The sequence below is a fragment of the Drosophila rhopaloa genome, unplaced genomic scaffold, assembly GCF_018152115.1.
Source record: "Drosophila rhopaloa isolate 14029-0021.01 unplaced genomic scaffold, ASM1815211v1 contig_167, whole genome shotgun sequence".
NCBI classification, from domain to species: domain Eukaryota; kingdom Metazoa; phylum Arthropoda; class Insecta; order Diptera; family Drosophilidae; genus Drosophila; species Drosophila rhopaloa.
This window is the reverse complement of record NW_025335047.1, coordinates 1239082-1261403: the sequence shown is the minus strand read 5'-3', so window position 1 is coordinate 1261403 and position 22322 is coordinate 1239082. Positions and strand designations below refer to the sequence as shown.

Below are 22322 nucleotides of genomic sequence, written 5' to 3'. Positions count from 1 at the left end.
ATTAAGTCCAAATCATTGAGTATTGGAATTACTGAAAAAGGGATTTAATATAATAGCTTAAATGCATGTAGTTTTTTTGTGTCTTGCGATTTGTCAACAACAAATGTTTTTTCTTATCCACATTTCTAAAATCCCGAAATAAGTTCAATCATTGATTATTAGGATTATTGTAAAAAGGATTTAATACTTACTATACATTTATAACTTAAGTGCATGCAAAACCAATTTAAATAAACTTGTTTGCCAATAAAATCAAACCTTAATTGACCCTTGTATTTCAGTCAGTTTTTGTACCTCGACAAATATGTCCTCAGATCTCTTTCAGATCTCATATTTTTTTGTAAAGATATTTTTGTGTTAATTGTACATCGAATAAAATCTATAATCTATTCAAACTTGTATAGGTTTTCTTATATATACTACAAAATCGTTGATTTTTGAAATACGTAAAAATATTGTATGGTATATTTTTCTGAGTACGATAGTATATTTTGTAAGTAAAATCGAGCATGCACGCGGTCACATTGAAAAAAGCCTTGCAACCGGCAGCTCCGCTCCATCCAAATAACAATTAAACAAAGCTTTAAAATGTTTCGCAAATAACGCCTATGATTCCAGAAGCTAGCTAGTCTGCCAGAGGCACATGATCGGATTTCGTGAAACGGAAAATCGAGAGTTTCCGAGGGCTGAGGCCACGTGAAAATTCAATGCCAAAGAATATCTGTGTGTCCTAGTTGTTGTGGCTTTTGTTTCTGTTCTTTCTCGTGCCTTCCGGAAAGCGAAACAGCAATTTGTGATTTTAATTAAGCAATGGGTCAGTCGGCTAGTAAAATAGGTAAGTAATCAAAGCTTACATTATATTTAAATGGCATATAAAGAGGTCTAAGTTCGCTTGGGTTAAGGGGCGTGTAAAATGAAAATTTGCAATGGAATCATTAGGTTATAGTAATCCGCATGTCAGTTATAAGCTCGGCTTGTTCATGAATTGAAAACTATGAGCATTCCAATAAGGTTTGTGACCTTCCCACCACCAACACACTCACATGTTGGCCGAACAGCTGTTCCCCTAGCGATGACACTCGCCGGCTTCGTGCCGATAGTTCTGAAAGTCGTTTTCTGTTATACAGGTGTGATACCACCTTACTCTCAGTTTAAATAATTTGTTATACCACAATCAAATATACATTTGAAACTGTAAATATATACATTTTTAAAAATCCCCAAAAATATCGGATTCAATTAATCCATACTCGTCGAGAATACTCTGGGTCCATTTATCAATCTTATCCTGGTGTTGAAGACTTAATTCGTCTTTGAACGAGCCGACAATTCCTCGCCGCATAAACCTACACACAAAATCAAAATTAATTTTAAGTCTCAAACTTAAAACATAAACTTACTCAAAATCTTCAGTAGTTTTTCGAACAGTTTTTATGAAACCAGTGGGGTTACCAAACTTGCTTTCTGAAAGTTTAATGATTTAAGCAGAACTTATTTAACATAATTTTTTCCTGGTAAACTCACGCTTAATGTTCTTAAAACTCAGGTGTTTTAAGAGTTTTTCCATTTCCTTGACGCTTAGATCCTTGCAATCTAAAAACAGCGATAATCTCTTGACCACATTTTCGAGATCCCTTGACATATCCTCATAGGTGACAAAAAATACATTCTCCTCATTGCGCATTCTATAAAAGTCGATAATATGCGCCCAAAATGATGAATAGATAATCTTATCAGTAACGAACTGATCCACAAATTCGTCCCAACTGCCATTCGCGTAGGCCAAGCCTTTCATTTGGTGGTATGAAGAAACTAGAACATCCTTGGGGTTCCGAGCCACATAGATAATCTTACGTCCCTCTTTCCAGATTTGTCGGGGTAGCAGTTGCGCCGGTAAATGGGATTTGATCAAGCGAGTATTACCCTGAATTTGATTGCACATAGCCACAGAATCCATCCCGTTCACAGGGTTAATTAAAGAGTATCTATAAATCATTTTTAAAAACAGTTAAATATATCTTTGCGATTTAAGGTTGTCTCACAAGTCCTACTCCATAAGCTTCTACAAATAATTCACTTACTCTAGAAAAGGGCTTCGATGAAATGGATAACTGCTCTTAGCCCCTTCAAAATCCAAATCATTCAGCAAAAGCCAGGCCAACTCTTGCATCCACGTAGTCCCGCTTTTCATAAATGTCACCACAAAAACATCACTTTCTCTAGTTTCGAAAGCGTCGATTCGTCCTGCGAAATCTTCAATATAGTTAGCAGGAAGCGTGCACCACCGTTTGTTCCAATCCTGTTTTAAGGGCACCCAATCAGGACCTGATCCATTGGGTCCCCTGCACTCCACCTGAACCATTGGCACGGTGGCCACAGACTCTATGGTTCTACTCGCGTACATGGTGGCCACACCTTAGGATTTCTCTTCTACGATTGCAGGAGAAATTATTTTTAAATCGTGTTATATTAGAAAACGGTTGTCTTGTGTTGTTTAAATGATATAAAGATTTGTATGATAGCGTTAATCAGCTAATAAAAACTTTAGTTGAAGATAAGTCGTGCACCCCAACTGAAACTACTGCAATAACTACAGTTAATAATTAAGATAATGTGATGTGCATAACCCCCACAGCGTATGACAATAAAAATAGTAAATATGTTGTGTATATTATTATACCCATTACTCGAAAGCAAGGGAAATATTTTAATTGTCGAAATGTAGAAGAAAAATATAATATATAATATATAATTAAAAAATTATTTCAAATCCGCCGCATAGGGACACCAAACTCCTAAGCAGCTTAGATACCCGAAAAGTCATGAAACCAAAGTGGTATAAATCTGAGGAATGGGAATAGTACATTTAATCAGCTCAAGCAAAGGACCCTTATTCTGGGGCGCGAACTTCAACGTAATGGTCATCTTACCATTACAGGTGTATTGGACGGGGGTTGCAGGGCAGAAGTTACCTGCTCAAAGGCCTCCATCAAATGGAATCAGCTTCGATTAGATGCCCGGGCAGCTGTAGACAATAAATTATAGAGTTTATGGCAATGATTTCTCACAAAACGGGCGCAAGAAAGGACGAAGGATCGCACTAAGGCGGAGGAGAGAATAAGTAAACCCCAATAGGCGCTCGACTCAGGTAAGGTAACCGAGTGGTAACTCCCTGACCCTGAGACAAAGACACATGCTGAGGGTCGAAAACCCGCCAGGATCTCTCTCTATGACTTGCCAAATGTCCTGTTTGTTTCGGAGTATCCGCATAGGTATCTGCAAGGAGCAGATCTTGCGTTTTTCGTGGGACGAGGGAGTTTTTCCATTTTACAGGCGGGAAAAACTGCAATGTGAAAACTGTGAAAGCCGAAACCCCCTGAGCCATTTGGCCAGCAGAATGTATATTTCTCTAACGGATCGCAGCTTCCCTCGCATGTGTTGCATTGGCGGTTATTCCTGGGCGATGTTGATATTTGATTAGCGTTCGCACATGAGGATGCGGAAATGGGAAATGGGAAGTGGATGTGGAAGTTGAAGTTGCTGTTGCCAAATGCATCCCCGGGTTCCGATTGAGTTTCCCTTTGTTAGATCTTGATCGGAGTTTCGGGATGAAACCAACTGCTGGCGCAGGTATCCCATAAATGTGGAAGTGTTTCTGTGAAGTGCAGAATAAGTCCGAGTTCTAGACTACGGATTACCCTAGTGCAGATACAGATGTCTTCAATTTTGCTTTTAGAATATGTTTAGAGTTTATAGTAATATTAAATAAAGATGAAATGAACACCTCCTGTGAAAAGGATGTGATCCTGGTATGATTAGTCCCGTTCAGAAAAGATTGTTTCTATTAAAACTCGTATATATTTCAATCTGTTAACTGTGTTCCTATGTAAAACTCTATAACTATAACTCTATGTATATGCTCAATCGTTTACTTTTCCCCTTGATCCCAGGAGACTGGGAGTACATACACATTGTAAGACATATTCTCTATTGCTCGGGCTCTCAAGTGCTTGCGCAATTCGATTTTTGGTTGGGTTCTCTTCAATTCTTCTTTGTGTCCGCTGGATTAGTTCGGGGTTATATATACGAAACTCCACAACTGCTCCTTACCCAGCTCCTTTTTTCCTTGGCCTGTCTGAGTCTGAGTCCTTTCCCTTTTATTTTCCATCCGACTTCAATGCCTTCTGCCTGTGACCCGTTTGCATATGTCGTTTTCTAATTAAACATTGGCATTTGCTACAGTTTTTACTTAATTATGTGTATATTGATCGGTTATCGCCGATCGATGTGGAGAGCCAAGGAATTCTCAGCTGTCTTTGTTCCGACAGCTGCCAACTTCTTATATCTTTTCGGTTATTTACCTGCCTTGCGTATTTTTTCATTGAATAAATCTTTCATTAAATTCTGATAACTATCAATCTATTTCCCCACACTTATCTTTGGCCCACTTGAATTGTTTCCCCAATTCAAATTATTTTGGGCATTTGGTTTTGCATTTGTATATTAGATTAAAGGGTGGCCAAGGTGAAGGTTACTCGCAAAACACATGCTTACAGCTCGATCATAATGGAGGTAGCTATGATAAGAAATTCCACAAAACGCCATTTGTGTAACTCGTACTTTTATCTTATAAATTTTATTAGGCCATATGAAAGGGGTGTGATTTTCTTATCTTATAAGGTGGAATTTCTAGAAATCAAAAATACCATAAGCATTAACATTTTCACTCTAAAAAGTTTGATGGTTTTTATTGATCACCATTTTTTCAAGGATCGAATATAAATGTTATAGGTGATATGTGAAATAAAGTAAACATGATCTCACGAAATGTACAGTTTTAAAACCCTTTCTTATACTTGTTTTCCCTTTAAAATCGAAATAGTCCCCTCGGATCTGCTCACTTGCCGTGCATAATTATCATTTGGCATTTTCATTAAACGCCTGCCTAGGTCAATTCTCCATAGACGAAGATTTCGAATAGCAGCAGGGATCCTGGGTTAAGGAACTGTCTGAAAGGTAAATCTCTGTGACATTTCCAAGACAATGGGCCAAAAAAAGAAAACAATTGTGAGGCCAAGGTAAATGCGGGCCTTAGGAGAAACCAGCGATACCAAAACTAAGACGAGCTAAACTGAGCGATATATTCTTAAGCCAGATGTTCGTGGGAGACCGAAATGGAAAGATAAAATTGCACAGCACCAGGGACTTGGGGCACATGTGCCAAATTCTAAATTTAGCCACAAAAATACTTTAGGGGGAGCTAGCAAACAAAAAAAAGTCTGCTGATATCTCCCCCATCAGGGCGACAAATGCAAATGGAAGCAGATGTCTGCTGGCAAAATATGAATATATAAAAAATAAATAATCGTAAAAGGAGTTCGAACCCAAACGAAGAAGTAGAGCAACCTTATCAGCCAAGGCAACTGGCGCACGTCTCTTTTTTTCCTTTTTTAACCTGGCACGTGGTCGGCTGGCTTCCTCTTTCTCCTCCTTCAAAATCCCTTTCTACCCGTATCTTTTGCTATGAATTTACACCTGGAACTGGCGAACAAACAGAACGGAACCAAAGGCAGGGGAAGCGAGGGGATGCAAACTACAGTAGAGCAAACCCTTTTGCAGGTCCTTTTCCAACTGCAACCGCAGATGGACACCTTTCGTTGATGTTCAGGTTGGGTACAGTGAGGATCGATACAAGAAAACTGCTAAAATGTGGACGATAGGGAATAAATGTTTGTAATTTTTGTAGAACCTAATAGCTGTTTCAAATGTTTATTAAATTTAAAAATCTGTAAATAGACTAAAGGAATGTCTAAACAAATTTTAACACTTTCCTTGTTTTTGTTGGCATAAGCAGAGTTCAACTTAAGGCTATTCTCGAATTACAAATTTAGCTTTTCTAATAGTTAGTTGTAGGTTTATCATCTTGGTGATCTTTAGAGATATTTTATTCAATCTAAAAACTAATGATACAAAATTCATTCCTTGAATATTTTTCTGGAACGGCGTGCCAGTTAAACGGTATTCACTGTTTTCCTTGACAATTTTGGGGTTGTTCGATGTTTGCCGGTTCCTGTTTCGCCAAACTTCACCTTCCCCGACCTTTTTTGCATTTTCGCAAACTGAACTGAACGCACAGGAGGGGGAAATCGGGTAAGCAGCAGCAGATGTATTTCCAGGACGCACGCCTGCTGCCAGGATGCTGAATATGCATTTCCACTTTAATATCAAAATTTAAATGCTTTCTGGCCCGTCTTGATCCCTTCCGATCTTGAAAATTGCATCTGCTGTGAGGTCTGTCCGGATCCGTCTGTTGATGCAGGACAAAAAGGACGAAGATGAGGAGCACTCTTCGCAATTATCATTCTCCTTCAATGGCAGCCTGGCATCCATTAAGAATAAAGGATGATCAGACGCCAGACGGCAGTTATCCTGCTGACCACAAAAGCCTAAAGTTTAACAAATGAGATGCATATGTCCCAGATCATAGACGAGCTTGTCTCTGGGTCGGATATTTGATCATTTTAAGGGATATCTACAGGGGGCTCACAAGAAGGATTGAACGCAAAGAACACCAAAACAATGAATGACAAAATAATCTATCTATTAATATTTTATTTGATTTGATTCAAATAAATAAAAATATACAAGAATTAATGGGACTTTTATCATAAATAAATTATTTATTATTTCTTATCTTTCTTCAAAATATTTGTGACACCCAGTGGAATTTCTCAGATTCTCACCAAAACCCCCTATGTATTTTTCTCTGGAGAAATGTGATATTTGGCCCGCAAAGTTCATGATCAAAGCATTAGGGCAATTTAAATAGTTTCGCAGTTATATGAGCAAGACCAGGCCAGACCTTGTAACCCCTCCGAAAAAGAAAGAATTGCTTTGAACCTGGCTGAACTACACACACACACACATAGGCAAGTAGAACAGTTAGTGGAGATCAGAGCAGTTTGGCCAAAACAAAAATGCAGGCCTAGAGCAACAAAAAAAACCAACAGAAGAAGCAACAGCAGGAAAAGAAGAGGAGGAACCCCCGATCAAGGTGCAGAGTTAAAGGTAAAAAAGGTAAACTATAAGGGAGGCTCAATACACGCGAAAGGCAGGCAAGAGAAACCAAAATCATAGTAAATACGAAACAGCTGCCAGAGAGAGCGAGTTTGTTTTTGTTATACCATCTTGCCCGCTCTCGTTCCCTCTCTAGCGGCAGCGACGTCGGCGTCGTGGGAGAGAATTTGAGAGCGAGCGATTCCAAGCTGGTGCGAGGCTATAAAAGGCAACAGCACCTCTCATTTGTGTACAAAAAACGCAGGAGAAAGGTTGGCTCGGGAGTTGTCGTCGTCGGTCTCAGTGTTTCGTTCGTTTCGTTCCGTTTGTTCCCGTTGCGCGCAAACAAAACCAACCAAATTCAAAATGTTTTAACGGAAAACAGCAAATTCGAAAAACTCTTAACGTTTAATTAATGCCAAATAAAATACGCAAGCATCTTGTGGATTCTCGTTAGCATTTCGCGAGTTCGTTTAGTTCGATTAAAATAGTTTCAAACACCAAGAAAGCCATTACCATGGGTCTATCGGATATACCAGCCAATTACATGCAGGGCAGCCACCCGCACCTGAACCTGCATCCGCAGCAGCAGCAGCACCAAAACCAGCAGCACTTGCAGCACCTACAACAGATGCAGCAGCTCCACAACGCCATGCCCACTCCCGCCCAGCAGGCAGCCCAGGTCCTGGCCCTCGAGAGCAACGAGCTCCTCATGAGCACCAAGGACAAGCTCTCCAGCAAGAAGAAGATGCACTTGCTCAAGAAGATCAAGAAGCGCTTCGGATTGGGTTAGTAGTCGCATTAGTACAAGGCTAAAAATTGGATTAGGGATATTTTAAAAAAGGGATACATAAAATATTAAAATTCGCATTGGATACTTTAAAATTTCTTAGTTCTAACAGAAAAACGACTCGGTAATATTGCTTCATTGGAACTGTTTCCAAGGAAACGCTGTCCAAAGAAATTATTAGTTTTCTTGGAAACCGTTCTAATTAAGTACTTAACTAAAAATTAGAAATAACTAGTTTTTTTAATTAAAAATCTTCCTGCGTGATCTCCCACAATTTACCCCTTGAAGTAAATGTAATTACCGCGTGCGAAAATGCCTTAAATACATAATTCATCGATCTCCAGCGATTCCCACATAATATTAGCATGTGGTCTGACCTATCGCTTATTCATTCATTCAGCTAATTAAAGCGGCAAAGATAAATAAGCGGAAAACACAGCCAGCCGCAAACATTTATGCAAACATTAGCATTTTGCGTCTTAAGAACAATAAGTAAGGAAAGATAAAAGCAAAAAACGGAACAGTTTGTGATTATTTAAAACAAAAAGATAATGACTAAATGCTGGAAATAAGACGCACAGTTGTAATAGTATTAGTACTTTCTGACCAAATAGAAGCAAAAAATGCCAAACAAACCGAAATGTGAAATTTTTCCAAGGCTTCTTCGGCAGAATTTAACCTCGACCCGACTTCTTATTCGTTGGAAATGTCAGTTCTTGAAAAGTGCATTTTTCAATCGCATCGAAAAGAACTAAAGAATAAGTAACCACAAATTGATCGACAAGATCGAAAATCTCGAGAGGAAGAAAATACCACCAAACCAATTTTCCCAAGGAACGATTATGTTTATCATAACGATTATCTGGGCAGGGGAAATTTGTTTCTTCGTTTTTGTTTTGGTTGCAGCAGCTGAAAAGGCTAAAAACAACAACTCACTCTTTTTTGGCTTTGGTTCAATTGCATTCTTGGCTTTATTGCTCTCTTTTTGGCCAAAACAGGCGAAGCAAAGCTAAGTAAAGCCAATGACGCATAGGGTAAGCGTCTTCTACTTCTTTTTTGTTGTTTGTACTTGCCTCCTACAAACTGTTGTGTCCGTAAAAATAGGAGTTTAAATAAAAATTGCGAGGCTGTGAGTGGGTAAGGAAGAGGATTTATTTCGCAAATAAGTTTGAAATTGATATAAATAATCTTCTATAAATAAAATACTAAAAATGTTTAAAAATGAAATTATTAAAATCGTCAGATTTTGAAGATATGTCTGGTTCTAGTTATCTTACCTCCACTGTTTCTACCTTTGCCTCATTCAGCGACTGTTGTTGTGGTTGCTATTACTGGGAATTGTACGCGAAGCGCCGTTGCCGCCATAGGCAAAAACAAAAGCAAAAGCAAAAAATAATGATCAAAGGCAGGAGAAGAAGCAGCAGGATCGAGCGAAAAGGAGGAGAAGAGAAAATAGGGAGAGGTGTGGCTTTGAAGTTCTAGTTTTTGTTGCCGCTTCTGCTGAGCGTTTAAGCTTCGGATGGTTTATGTTCATACATATGTTTTATGCGGCGGCTTCCAATCCGTTTGATTTGAACGTGCGTTGCCTATCGGTAATCAATGAAATTACTTTGTTGTTGTGTGCGGCGTCAGCTGCTTTTGCTTTTTTTACCTGCATTTTCTATTACAATTCGTAGTTTGTTGTTTTGTTGTTGTTTGTTGGCATGCCACGTTTGCTTTGGCTAAAAAGTTTATCTGCTCTTGGCTTTTACTTAGCTTCTCACGGTTTACTTTTCGAAATGGTTGTTGGCTTGAGCTGGGTTGTGCGTGTGTTTGCAACTGAGCGCTGCCAACTCGTCTCTGAGCCTTCGATTATTGGACATAATGTCACACGACCTTCGATTGTTGGCCAAAAGTAAATAGAAGTACACACCCCCGCTCGGAGTTTGTCTATACATACAGAGGAAGTCAACATTATAGTTGCAGGGATGTTTATTTTCGTTAAAGTTTAATTAAATATAATTTTGTAGATCTAGAAAGTTGAGTTAAAATCTGCTGATAAATATTAAATCTTAATTTCGGTTTTTTTTATATGTTTACAGTTGTCTTTTTAAATCCGTGCAAATACTTTTTCTTATTTCAACCGAATTTATATTATGTACAATGTATGTACATACATGCGATTGCAAACTTCGAACATCTGCTGTGATTTCTACGTATTCTTTTCCCACTGGGACTATTTCAGTTATTTTTTTCCGCCCGTGAGGTCATCTGGATGTGTCATACATCCAGTGGTCATTTTATTTCCACCACACTTGAAAATGTGTTTATAATTTGTTGTGTGAGTTGATAGCTGAAGCAATGCCATTTCTAATTGATAATTTGGCTCTTGTGATAAGGGCCAGTGCAAAAATAGTTATCTTTGCAAATGTAGTTGAGAACTGATTGGGAATTGCTATAAGTAATAGTTCTTAGAGGTTGGGGGTATACACAAAGATCTTTCTGGTGCTCTCTTTTTCTAAAAAGCTATCTCTCGAGTCGCGACATACTTTAGTGCCGCCCACGTCTTTCGTTTATCAGTTATTGAACCAACTGCGAGCTGGAAGAGTGGTACAGTGGAAATTGGCTAATATTAACGTTTACCATAGTCACATCTTACGCATTAAAATTAGGTTTGACTTTGGCAATCTTTTGCTATTTTAGTATACATTATATTGTAAAAATAAAAATTCAGTTCAGTTTTAAAATATTCTATCACTGTAACCCGTTAATTTTCTTCACGACCTAAATGTAGTACAAAATTGTTAACATTTTGTCTGGGTTGAGAGATAACGACGCATACCACCCCATAGATACAGATAAACTAGATAAAAACGCTCGCCGCAGGGTGTTGCAACGGGTGGAAGACAAAAGGCGGAATCCAGGTACAACAGGTATAAATCTATAGTATGGCAAACATACCTGGCCCAAAAGCAGCTGCAATTAACTCACGCAAAGATATCCAAAGGCATCTTTGGGTCAATTTTGAACGCATTTCGGGAGGGCGTGTTTCCCAAGCGGGTTGCTAGGCATAAATCACCGTTGCTTTTTACTTGGCTCGAACACCTACGGGTCTTTAATCTATGCCCGTGTCCACCAGCAGCTGTTCGGCTATCCATCGCCGAAAACTTGACCAGATCGGGTTTTTTTATTTTCGGTGTTTGGCCTTTTAACGTTCGTGGTCCAAGCTTTGAAGAGAACTTTAATGTAATTAATATAAGCACCTATTTTGGGAGGAACTAGAACTAGATTTGCAGCTGCGTGGGGTATTTAATATGCTAAAATGTAGTAAATTTGCATGGTTTTGCTATAACAATAAATGGTAATGGGACAGCCGACAACAGTGCAACCAGTGGCATCTCATACTATCGAATGACGGCCCAAAACACTTGAATTGCCTGTCAGCCTTTGTAATTACAATGTTATAATGTAATAATGATGTGTTTCTATCAAAAGACTACTCTTCAAGTCCATTCCATTCCACTCAGCTCACTTTTGTAGTTGGAATTGTTGGCTCCCCCTCAACGCTCGAGTGATTTAATTACACAAAAGAGTTTCGAGGGGAAACGGGGGGTGTCTTGTGCAGTCAAGTGCGAGGAAATGCAAGTTGTATGGGAGTAACTATCAACTATATATATATATATATATACCCTTATATACATTTATGTGGACCTCTTCACTGGCCCTTTGCAGTAATTGCAACGCTTCGATAAACAGCAAGCCTACAAAGCGCATCAAAACAAAGCGGAAGAAAGCCGGGCTTATCGTTTCTGACTCTCAAACAGTAGTACAGTGCTGTGATGAAAACTTCATAATTAATAGAGTATGTTTTTTTTTTTGAAGATATATTAGATTCCGTAAAACAAGTTTCCGCCCTTATAGACCTTTTAAGATATTTCATATTCCTGTGCGATTGATTTTCTAGAAAGTCTCAACACTTTTTCTATACAATGTTGTTTATTGTGTTATTTTTTGTTGTATTTATCATACACTTCCTTATATCTCTGCGTATATATTTAGATCGGTTTTATGTCTATTCGGAGCTGAACAAGTTCGGTTCTTCTTGGCTGGGGCCTCTTGCATGCTTCAGCGCCCAAATAAAAATCCAACCATAGATATTTGTACATGTATACGGAGTTTATATATATAATGTGCACCGATAGAGAGGTGCTCTCATTCTACACGGTCTGTTGTTCGTAGGCTTGTAAAAATAAACATGTAAATTTGATTTGGCCACCCACCCCTCCGCACATTGTGCCTCTTTTTATAATATATACTTCTCTGTATCTCTCCCTTTCAGTGGCTAATTATATTAGAAGGGGAGCTGCGCCTCATCCGGGTGTTTATAACTAATTTGTGTGTGTGGAAAGGCTGTGAATTTATGTCGAATGGGGAGAAAAGTCATTGGGAGTCGTTGAACCCATTGGAAGGTGTGATCAATAAGTGAGGTGCAAATGTTTGGCTTTTCAGGGGCTTCCTATTGTGAAATCGAAGGAAAATACACGTGCAAAATAAGGGAAACATTTTGTTTGAACAACTTGTACTATCTTTGGGGAATATTCCTGAATAAGTAGGTCTACTTCATATAGCAAAAACAATTGTTAGCTTTGGCTGGGAATTTTTCTGATGCATTTTTATTGATTACTCACTTTGTTCTTATCATTAGTAGCATTTCAATTTCACAAGGTTTTAATAAATCTGTTCCCCTGCTTAGCTAGCAGTCTGTTTAGGTCTTTAGTTCGGAATTTTTATGGAGTACTAAATGATTGTTATTTTTAAACTCGCTGCTGCTGTGATTGCTTTGATTTTTTCTTCACATGTCGTGCGGTATCAGATTTCGCTTAATCGCATGAAAAGTGCAATGTACTTGTGAGGAGGAAAAGCTGTTTAGACACAATAACAACTGGTTGCAACAACTTGGCATAGTTTGACCTCTGGTTTCATCGCTGTCAACGCCGCCGCCAGTCGGCCCCTTTTCCGTTGTGTAATTGTTTTTATTATATTTGCAGAGTCTGTGCTATGGTCATTGTTGCCAAGCTTCTAAAGTTACCGGGAGGGGCAAAACCGGTGGGGAATCCACACCAGAAGAGAGAGTTCCTCGCTCCAGCAGATCGCGATGAGTGTATCGCAGTGCAATTTCCGCTGCACTGGACAGCGGTTCAAGCAGAACGGAAGTGGTTTTAGCATGCAATCAATGGGACTTTCCACTGCAGACAAATTCGACTAAGTGCATTTAGCTGTAAATCCAACTATAAAGTAGAAGATTGAGTGGCAATAATGTTTAGAGAACAAATTTCATTCAATTTATTAGAAAATTAGATAACGATTGAAATCAAAACATAAAAATGGGACATCAATTCAAAATAAAGTCATCTTCATTTTGTAGTCCAAAAAACGATTCCATTTAACTTCCTACTTTTTCATATTAGTCGAAAAACTTTCATATTTTTCCGCCCCACGCGAATTGTTTGATTGTGAGCGATTAATTAACATTAATTAGCTTCATTTGCGTATATTTAAGACAAGAATTAAACATTGCTTTTATTGCTGTGAGAATTGTTTTACAAGCCTCCCGAGAGACACTTGCCCAGATCTTAAACTCCAACCAACGCCTGACTTTTCAGCCCACAGCCGTAGTGTCTAACTAACTAACAAACGACCCACACACTGTTTCCTCAAATAATTTCACTGATATTTCGAAAATGAAAATAAAAACACCCTGAGCGGAGTGGCCAGATACGCTTATAAGTTATTTGTCGACGTGGGTCGATCCATTGACAAGCCCGTGGAAGTCAAAAGCTTAGGTCCAACTCAATCCGACTCACTCACCCACTCGTTCTGACTGATTGCCGCGCCGCAAAACGCCGATAATTTATGCCAAATGGCTGACCAATTGATACAATTTGTAAATGATCCATTGATCCACTCGCCAGGCCGGCATTTGCCCTCGCCTCGCACACTCCCCCCGAAATCCCCGCCTTTTATGGGGCATTTCCGGTGCAGTTAAACGGCTTTCGGCGTGTTAATTGTCCGCACACGTCCCGTGACTCATGCACGTGGGCATACGACACTAGAAACAGCCCAGGGGGAGGGCAGCACGTGACCTGTGACCTCAATCGGTGCAAGTGGGGGAGTTCTAGTTAAAGAAAATAATCCAAGGGTATTTGTTTGTTATGTTTTCGATTTCTAAACCATTCTGCTATTAATGAGATCTTTAAATCTGCCTAACCAACATTAATCTCTATTAATTTTGGCTTGAGTTGTTTGTGAAATTAAACAAATGTCCATTAAGACATTGTCTATGCTACCGAATTTATTCACTTTTAAGTGATTTGTTAGAACCGATCGTAACATTCAATCCCAGCTCAGCTTCACATAAGATCCCCTTGTAAGTCTCATTCAGACATCAAGATAATCTGCCTTTAATGATCGCCAACTCGACTCACGAGTGCCAATCGAAATCTAATGACGACTGCTCAATGGGATTTTGAATGTTTGGAGATCTTCATCGGATCGTTAAAATGATTTTGCCTAACGATGGCCACAATCGCACAATCGCAGATTTCCTCACTGGTTTTGATTTCCTTTTTCTCTTTGCGCGGGGTTTTGTTTTATGACACCTGCATGATTTTCACATTTTCCACCCGCTCGATCGCTCAGCTGCAGCTTCTCCAGTTCACCAGAGATTCGGGAACATCCGAACTCCGCACTCTCTTCTCGCAATTACCGAGGCTTGTTACAGGTTTTTGGATGTTCGGCAGTCGCAAATTTACTATATATCTCCTATATATACAAATTTGGAGTCGTGGGAATTGTCTCTACTGTGTTTGTGTTTGATTTTTGCCCAATGCTCAGCGTGGGAAATGTTTTGCTGCTCGCTGGTGGCGAATCCAAAGACGTCGTCGATCCGCGCCGAACGGTAAATCAGGTTTTCCTTTTTGGCAAACTACGAAAATTTGCCTGCAACTGCGGCAAGATCGTTTGCAGTCGATCGGATGCTGATGCTTCGTTTGGTTTGGGAACCTTTTCGGCTTGCGAACCTTCGCGGCAAACTCCAAACGCATCCATGACCACCGAAAGTCTGAACTTTTCATCTCCAGATGTAAGTTGGCCGAATTATGTCGAAATTTGACGATCAGCATTAGGGCGATGATAAGGGGGCCTGGGAAAAAGCGATAAACATGGGAAATATTTTGTTTTTATTTTCTTGGAACTCTGATTACTTAATTCATGAGCAAATTCTCATTTTATAGATTCAATTGTTGTGTTGTTGTTTAATTAACTACTCTAAATATTTTACTCATTTAATAATAATATGAGCAAGTTATTTAAAATGTAGTATTGTATATAATAATAATTTTCTACTATTTTCCCCTGGCCCATGTAATTACCTAATTAATATTGTTCTCTAGGTTTCGATGGTTGTTTATTGATAGCTTCCATGCAATTGTTTTCCTTGTCAACTTTCCCAACAACAAGTCTCTCTTTCTCATATATTTAATTAAATTAGTCGTTATGGGGGGAGAGCATCATTACGGCCTCGAGCGAAGACAATCGCTGCACTTAATTAATTGTGGCCAGGCTAATTGAAAGTATCGACGCGTCTCTCGAGCACCGTTTCGCCTGGGACTTCAAGGAAAAAGCGAGGCGCGTATTTCATTCATTCAAGCCAGCAAATACTTGTACTCGCCGCTGCAATTCCATCCATTGACTGACGACTGTCTGGGCCGATAAAAAGTAGGCGTCGCCAGTTGGCCAGGCTAGTGAGACGACAACATCCTGCAGCTAATAGGCCCAATCCAATACACGTATAAGCGTAGTACGTGATTTCCTACTTCCTCGTCGCGGTCATTTCATAAATATGGATGGGTATCGCGGTGTTTGGACCCCGCTTTTTTCTACTTCTTCTCGAGTCTCCAAAGCCGCGCTCCTTCCTCAAGAATGGGAGCCACCGGAAGCTGGTGCTCCCTTTCCACTTCCTGCTCCGGAAGCACTTGAGGATTGGATTTTTCGGGACGCAGACAGAACAGATTTCGTGTGCAAGTCATTGGCCCTGGCTTAGGATTAAATTTCAACCCTAAAGACACTGCGAAGCGCAGGGAAGAAATCTTGTAAATACCCTAGCGTTTGTATCTTGTATCTGTCTTGCAGTTTTGTATTTTTTTTTTTTGGAAATTTGAACAGCTGCAGACTGTGGAACTGTGGAATTGCAACCCCTGAGCGATTGAAAACGTTGAAAACTACCCTCGAAAGTCGGGCACAGACGCTCTTTAGGGGTTGTTTTACCTGTTCCCTGCGCACAGCTGCTTTCTTCTGACCTTCCTACTTCTTCCTCGACACAAAGGCTGAAAAGGGAATCAAGAGAAAAGGAAAAAGGACAGCTGCCACATGCCGCTCCAAAGCAAACACATTGATCTCCAGTGCCACGCGCCGCATATCAACATGGTAATCACCATCAACATCAGCCTCATCTGCTGCAGGTCCTTCGCCCTGGGTTTCTTATAAACTGGGCTTAAGTTTTTTCAACGCAACTGTTGGCATGCCGCCGGAATCGTCTGATGTTGGCCATTCCAGCGATCTGAAGAGAAACCTGTCGCCATCCTAAGACTCCTTGAGTAATTATTTATATGGCCATATGGATTGGTTATAGGCTTTTTATGCCCTGGCGCAGTCTTTTGCAGTAATTGTCAGCAGCTGCTGATATATGTGGATTTGCAAGGTGCAATAATTATGGCAATTTTGGAAATATATTTTAAGGATTCCCCAAGTGCTTGGTGTTGTCGTTGAAGTGCTTCCCCACATAATTGCAAGAAATTGTAAACCAGCTGAAGCATTGAAAGCATTTGCAATTTAAAATTTAAAAATTCAAGAATCAAATGTTCGTTTAGGAGAAACTGTTTGAGTATTTCAACAACCTCCTAGCGGATATCAATATGTTTCCTTCTGAAAAGTAATTATTTAACTTCACACGTTTGTGACTTCGATTTTCCAAGAAAATCAGCCAGCAGCTGACGATGACCATGATAAATCCTTTTGAGTCCGCCTGTTGATCGTTTTTGTCATGGCACTTACTACATTTCCCAAATGCCTCAGATCCCCAAAATGAATAGTTCTATAGTCTTCGATACAGTCACGTGCCTTGTGCTCGAAACCCAACTAAATTTGGGTCTTTGGTTGGGGGTTATTGACTCGCCCAGGAAGATTCTGCGTAATTCGATCGCTAGCACATGGTTGAATATTCGGCTACCTGGAGCAAAACATAGATATTTTTTGAAGATGCGTAACTCGACACGGGGCAACTGGCATTGAGAAAAAGATTTTGAAACAATGTGGCAGAAGATGAAACTACCAGATAAATGGATTGTGGGAAGGTAGCATTTTGTTGAATGCAAAGTATACGTCTCTGAAAAGATTTATGTGAGAAAATGTAGGTGCAGCTAGTATAAAGAAGTATTCATAAAACAGCGATAAAATATTAATTTCATAAACAGTTTACTTTAATCCTAACTAACTTAAACTTTCTTCTCCACCATTTTAGTTCGCCGCTCACCCTCCTCCTGTCCTGGTCCCAACAACCTGCCTCCGCTGCAATTCCACACCGTGCATGGCGACAACATTCGGATTTCCAGGGACGGAACTCTGGCGCGTCGCTTCGAAAGCTTCTGCCGCGCGATCACCTTCTCCGCCCGTCCAGTTCGCATCAACGAGAGGATCTGCGTGAAGTTCGCGGAAATCTCGAACAACTGGAATGGCGGCATTCGCTTTGGGTTCACCAGCAACGATCCCGTCACGCTGGAGGGAACGCTGCCCAAGTACGCCTGTCCGGATCTGACGAACAGGCCCGGCTTCTGGGCCAAGGCTCTGCATGAGCAGTACTGCGAAAAGGACAACATCCTCTACTACTATGTGAACGGAGCTGGCGATGTGATCTATGGGATAAACAACGAGGAAAAGGGCGTGATACTATCCGGCATCGATACGAGGAGTCTGCTGTGGACGGTGATCGATATCTATGGCAACTGCACGGGCATTGAGTTCCTGGATTCCCGCATTTACATGTACCAGCAGCAACCGACGGCGATGCCAATTGCCGCCGTGCCCGCCCAGCAACAGCAGCTGGCCCAGCCGGCTCCCAACGCCTCCGCCGCCCTGAATCCCCATCACCCGCATCAGCAGTCGAGGAGGTCCCTGCCTGGACACACCGGAGCCATCGATCACGATCTGGAGCGCCATGTGATGCCGTCGCTGCAGTCGCTGCACTTGGCCGGAAACGGCGGAAGCGTGACCAGTGTGGAACAGGCGGCCATTGCCCACGATTTGGCCAACGGACTGCCTCCTCTGCGGTACAATGCCAACGGACGCCTGATCCCGGTGCCCTTCCACAACACCAAGGGCCGTAATGTGCGCCTCTCGCAGGATCGATTCGTGGCTTCCCGCACGGAGTCCGACTTCTGCCAGGGTTACGTGTTCACTGCTCGTCCCATTCGCATTGGCGAGAAACTGATTGTGCAGGTCCTGAAAACGGAGCAGATGTACGTGGGTGCCCTGGCCTTGGGACTGACCTCCTGCAATCCGGCCATGCTGCAGCCCTCTGACCTGCCCAATGACTCGGACTTCCTGCTGGATCGGCCCGAGTACTGGGTGGTCAGCAAGGACATAGCAGCTGCTCCTCAGCGCGGCGATGAGATCGCCTTCTTCGTAGCGCCCAACGGCGAGGTGAGCATCAGCAAGAACAACGGACCCGCCGTGGTGGTGATGCATGTGGACCAGTCCCTCCAGCTGTGGGCCTTCCTGGATGTCTACGGTTCGACACAGTCGCTGAGAATGTTCCGCCAGCAGTTGCCCAACATGGTTGCGTATCCGTCGCAGCCGCAGGTGAATGTGAATGCCACAAGCTCGTCCTCCTGCAACGCCGCCTCCACTTCCCGCATGCTGCCTATGACCGAGTCGATGAGCAGTCTGAATGCCGGAGCCACTGCCAAGCTGTTGCAGCACCATCCCTCACAGTTAAGCGTGGCCCAGAGCACGAGCACCCTGGCTTCTGCTGGCGGTGTCAATGGCAGCCGCATGATCAGCATGCCCTCCAACGGAGACATTCTTCAGATTCAGCCGAATGGTGGCGGCACCGTACTGGTGGTGAACCTGCCGCCGGCGAGCAGCTCGCACGATATCAACGGACAGCTGGCGGCCAGGCCCTCGGCCACGGTGACCTCCAGCGGCATTTTGGCCGGGGCCTGCTCCAGCGGCACCCTCATCAGCACCACCAGCAGCCAGTACATTGAGGTGAGTAGTCGAAGCTTTGTGTTTCAAGCATCGATAGTAAACTAATGGTTGTTCCTTGTCCCATTGCAGCCCATTGCCAACAGCACAAATAACGCGGCCAACAAGTGGAAGGACAGCCTGAGCGACCAGCAGAGCACCGATTCGAGTGCCGAGTGCACCATCTGTTACGAGAACCCCATCGACTCGGTGCTCTACATGTGCGGCCACATGTGCATGTGCTACGACTGCGCCATCGAGCAGTGGCGCGGAGTGGGCGGTGGCCAGTGCCCACTGTGCCGGGCGGTCATTCGGGACGTCATCCGCACCTACACCACGTAGAAGGGGCGTCGCTGTTTCCTAGCCAAGCAACCATTACTCGCAATCAAACCTACTAAAGCTACACACACCACACACACACAAGTTGTTGCATTTTGAACGCAATCGAGCGCAAAGAAAATAATATTGAAGAGATAGGCAATATTTTTGCAGACTAAAGATGAGATAGTTTACACAGCTAGTTTAGGATACGAAACTGTCACCTAATTTATGCCCTACCATCTAAATGTATATTTAATTTTTTGTGATGTTATAAGTAAGTGTGCCTAAGAGCCAAAACTATGTATTGTTCAATCCAATCGATTTCTTTGTTTTTCAATTTTTTGCAAACCTTGAACCGCGCATTTATGCGTGTGGTATACTATAAAACCAAAGTATTGTTAGGAGTTATTTGTAATTTGAATTTAAATTGATTGAAAGTTGTTGCAAAATGTACTTATTTTTCTTTACGTCTAAATTCCAAACAATGTGCAAAATTATCAAACACAAAAATACTATTCTTTATTCGGCGAATAATCATTTTGGTGCTAAGTGTTTTGAAAGACAAATTAAAATTGTTAACGGTTTTGAAAAGTTATGTTTAAGCTTGCAGCAACTAGGAATAATCTTAATTGGGCATGAAATTAAAAGAAGCAATTATTGACTACTTTCCAGAAAGGAAACGCTTAAGATTTCCATATAAGCCTCGACACAACTCAAATATCTGCAGCACAAAATGTTGAACAAGGATTGATCAGAAAAATACTTATGCACGAAAACCAAAATAGATAACTGCAAGAGCGTGTTAAAATCTATTGTTAGTCTAGCCCTAAGTACTTAAGTTAATTTCTAGTCAACGAATTATGCTGAAGTTTAATCTAGACCCGGACTTCATCCAACAAAGACACCACACAGAAGACGTATTAAGCACGCTAACCAATTTTAATGAAGCCGCATTTTAAATTACACTTAAGTAGAGCACGTATTTTAAAGCAGATTTAAATATATTTAACTTTAAACATAGAACAAAAGACTTGTATGTTGTACCAACAGCTTGAATGAAATATGGAAAATGGAATGCCCATCTAAATCAACCATGCAGTTAGAAAATTGCCAATAATTAATTAACAATACCAAGCAGATCAAACATAAAGAACAAGAACAGCGGTTAAAACTTTACCTAAGATTGTATTAAAACTGAAAAGAAAATGTAATAAGCAAAGAACACAAAGAAAGCGCAAAGGAGCGCAAGCTTACTATTTTTGTTATAAGTATGAATCCGGATAGGAGAAAAGAAGACATGTTATTGCCACTATTAATAAAAAACTTTTAATTTTTTAAAGAATCATAGCTCGTAATCTTACGATACTGCGCCTAGTTATGACTAAACATATAAATGTATTTATGAAATTATATTTGATATATGTAAGAAAACGCAATGCTGTAATACCATTAAATCCTGACAAAAATATCAGAATGCCTTTTAGTTTTATTTTCTTTTCACAAGCGTATGTGGGTAATAATTTAAATAACATTCAAAGGTACCATTTCAATAACATAGGAGCTAAAAGAAAAGTTTAATAGTAAAACAACACTTGTGGAAATTGTTTTCAAGTCAGTTAAATAATTTTAATAAAACCAAAAGGAGAGTTATCCTTTTTATACCTTTGCAGAGGGTATTATAATTTCAGTCAAAAGTTTGCAACGCAGAGAAGAAAACATTTCCGACCCTATAAAGTCGACATCGAAAACTTAGAAATAAATAACTAAAATGAAAATGGGTCAAAAATTTGACCAACGGTAAAATGAAAATGTTGAATGCAGATTTTCAGAGAATGCAATCACAAGTCTTTAGAGGTATGCCACTTTGGAATCGGATTAAATTTGGCAAAGTTATGGACTCTCGAAGTCCAATTTTAAGTCACTCTTTTGCAAACATCGGAAAATTAGAAATAACTAACATGAAAATGGGTCAAAAATTTGATCAGCGTTAAATTGAAAATTTTGAATGCAGATTTTCAGAGAATGCAATCACAAGTCTTTAGAGGTATGCCACTTTGGAATCGGATTAAATTTGGTAAAGTTATGGACTCTCGAAGCCCAATTTTAAGTCACTCTTTTACAAGACATCGGAAAATTAGAAATAACTAACATGAAAATGGGTCAAAAATTTGACCAACGGTAAAATGAAAATTTTGAATGCAGATTTTCAGAGAATGCAATCACAAGTCTTTAGAGGTATGCCACTTTGGAATCGGATTAAATTTGGCAAAGTTATGGACTCTCGAAGTCCAATTTTAAGTCACTCTTTTGCAAACATCGGAAAATTAGAAATAACTAACATGAAAATGGGTCAAAAATTTGATCAGCGGTAAATTGAAAATTTTGAATGCAGATTTTCAGAGAATGCAATCACAAGTCTTTAGAGGTATGCCACTTTGGAATCGGATTAAATTTGGCAAAGTTATGGACTCTCGAAGTCCAATTTTAAGTCACTCTTTTACAAGACATCGGAAAATTAGAAATAACTAACATGAAAATGGGTCAAAAATTTGATTAGCGTTAAATTGAAAATTTTGAATGCAGATTTTCAGAGAATGGAATCACAAGTCTTTAGAGGTATGCCACTTTGGAATCGGATTAAATTTGGCAAAGTTATGGACTCTCGAAGTCCAATTTTAAGTCACTCTTTTGCAAACATCGGAAAATTAGAAATAACTAACATGAAAATGGGTCAAAAATTTGATCTACTTTAAATTGAAAATTTTGAATGCAGATTTTCAGAGAATGCAATCACAAGTCTTTAGAGGTATGCCACTTTGGAATCGGATTAAATTTGGTAAAGTTATGGACTCTCGAAGTCCAATTTTAAGTCACTCTT

At 40.4% G+C, this 22322-nt stretch overlaps 2 protein-coding genes across 4 annotated transcripts; one reads left to right on the top strand and one right to left on the bottom strand.

The window, feature by feature from the left end:
- The first annotated feature begins 510 nt into the window (after positions 1–510).
- On the top strand, positions 511–20918 carry LOC108046627 (protein neuralized). Of its 2 annotated transcripts, none has more exons than XM_017126447.2 (3): positions 511–835; positions 17403–19147; positions 19217–20918. In XM_017126447.2, the coding sequence occupies exons 1-3, from the start codon at positions 811–813 to the stop codon at positions 19463–19465; spliced, it is 2019 nt and encodes a 672-aa protein (XP_016981936.2). In that variant the 5' UTR covers positions 511–810; the 3' UTR covers positions 19466–20918. The 2 variants fall into 2 exon arrangements, with proteins under 2 accessions (XP_016981936.2, XP_016981935.2); XM_017126446.2 differs by lacking the exon at positions 511–835 and adding an exon at positions 7294–7844.
- LOC108046628 (sulfotransferase 1 family member D1-like) lies at positions 1118–2435 on the bottom strand. 2 transcript variants are annotated; one of them, XM_017126449.1, is made up of 5 exons: positions 2082–2435; positions 1746–1985; positions 1525–1685; positions 1401–1464; positions 1118–1346 (listed from the first exon to the last, which is right to left on the bottom strand). In XM_017126449.1, the coding sequence occupies exons 1-5, from the start codon at positions 2402–2404 to the stop codon at positions 1211–1213; spliced, it is 924 nt and encodes a 307-aa protein (XP_016981938.1). In that variant the 5' UTR covers positions 2405–2435; the 3' UTR covers positions 1118–1210. The 2 variants fall into 2 exon arrangements, with proteins under 2 accessions (XP_016981938.1, XP_016981937.1); XM_017126448.1 differs by having other exon boundaries at positions 1525–1985.
- Positions 20919–22322: the final 1404 nt, after the last annotated feature.

Coding starts and splice junctions, on each gene's coding strand:
- LOC108046628 (XM_017126448.1), bottom strand. CDS start 2,404: ATGTACGCGAGTAGAACCATAGAGTCTGTGGCCACCGTGCCAATGGTT. Junction 1,986..2,081: donor CATCGAAGCCCTTTTCTAGA/GTAAGTGAATTA, acceptor AATGATTTATAG/ATACTCTTTAATTAACCCTG. Junction 1,347..1,400: donor AAAACTACTGAAGATTTTGA/GTAAGTTTATGT, acceptor TTTTGTGTGTAG/GTTTATGCGGCGAGGAATTG.
- LOC108046627 (XM_017126446.2), top strand. CDS start 7,574: ATGGGTCTATCGGATATACCAGCCAATTACATGCAGGGCAGCCACCCG. Junction 7,845..17,402: donor CAAGAAGCGCTTCGGATTGG/GTTAGTAGTCGC, acceptor CCACCATTTTAG/TTCGCCGCTCACCCTCCTCC. Junction 19,148..19,216: donor CCAGCAGCCAGTACATTGAG/GTGAGTAGTCGA, acceptor GTCCCATTGCAG/CCCATTGCCAACAGCACAAA.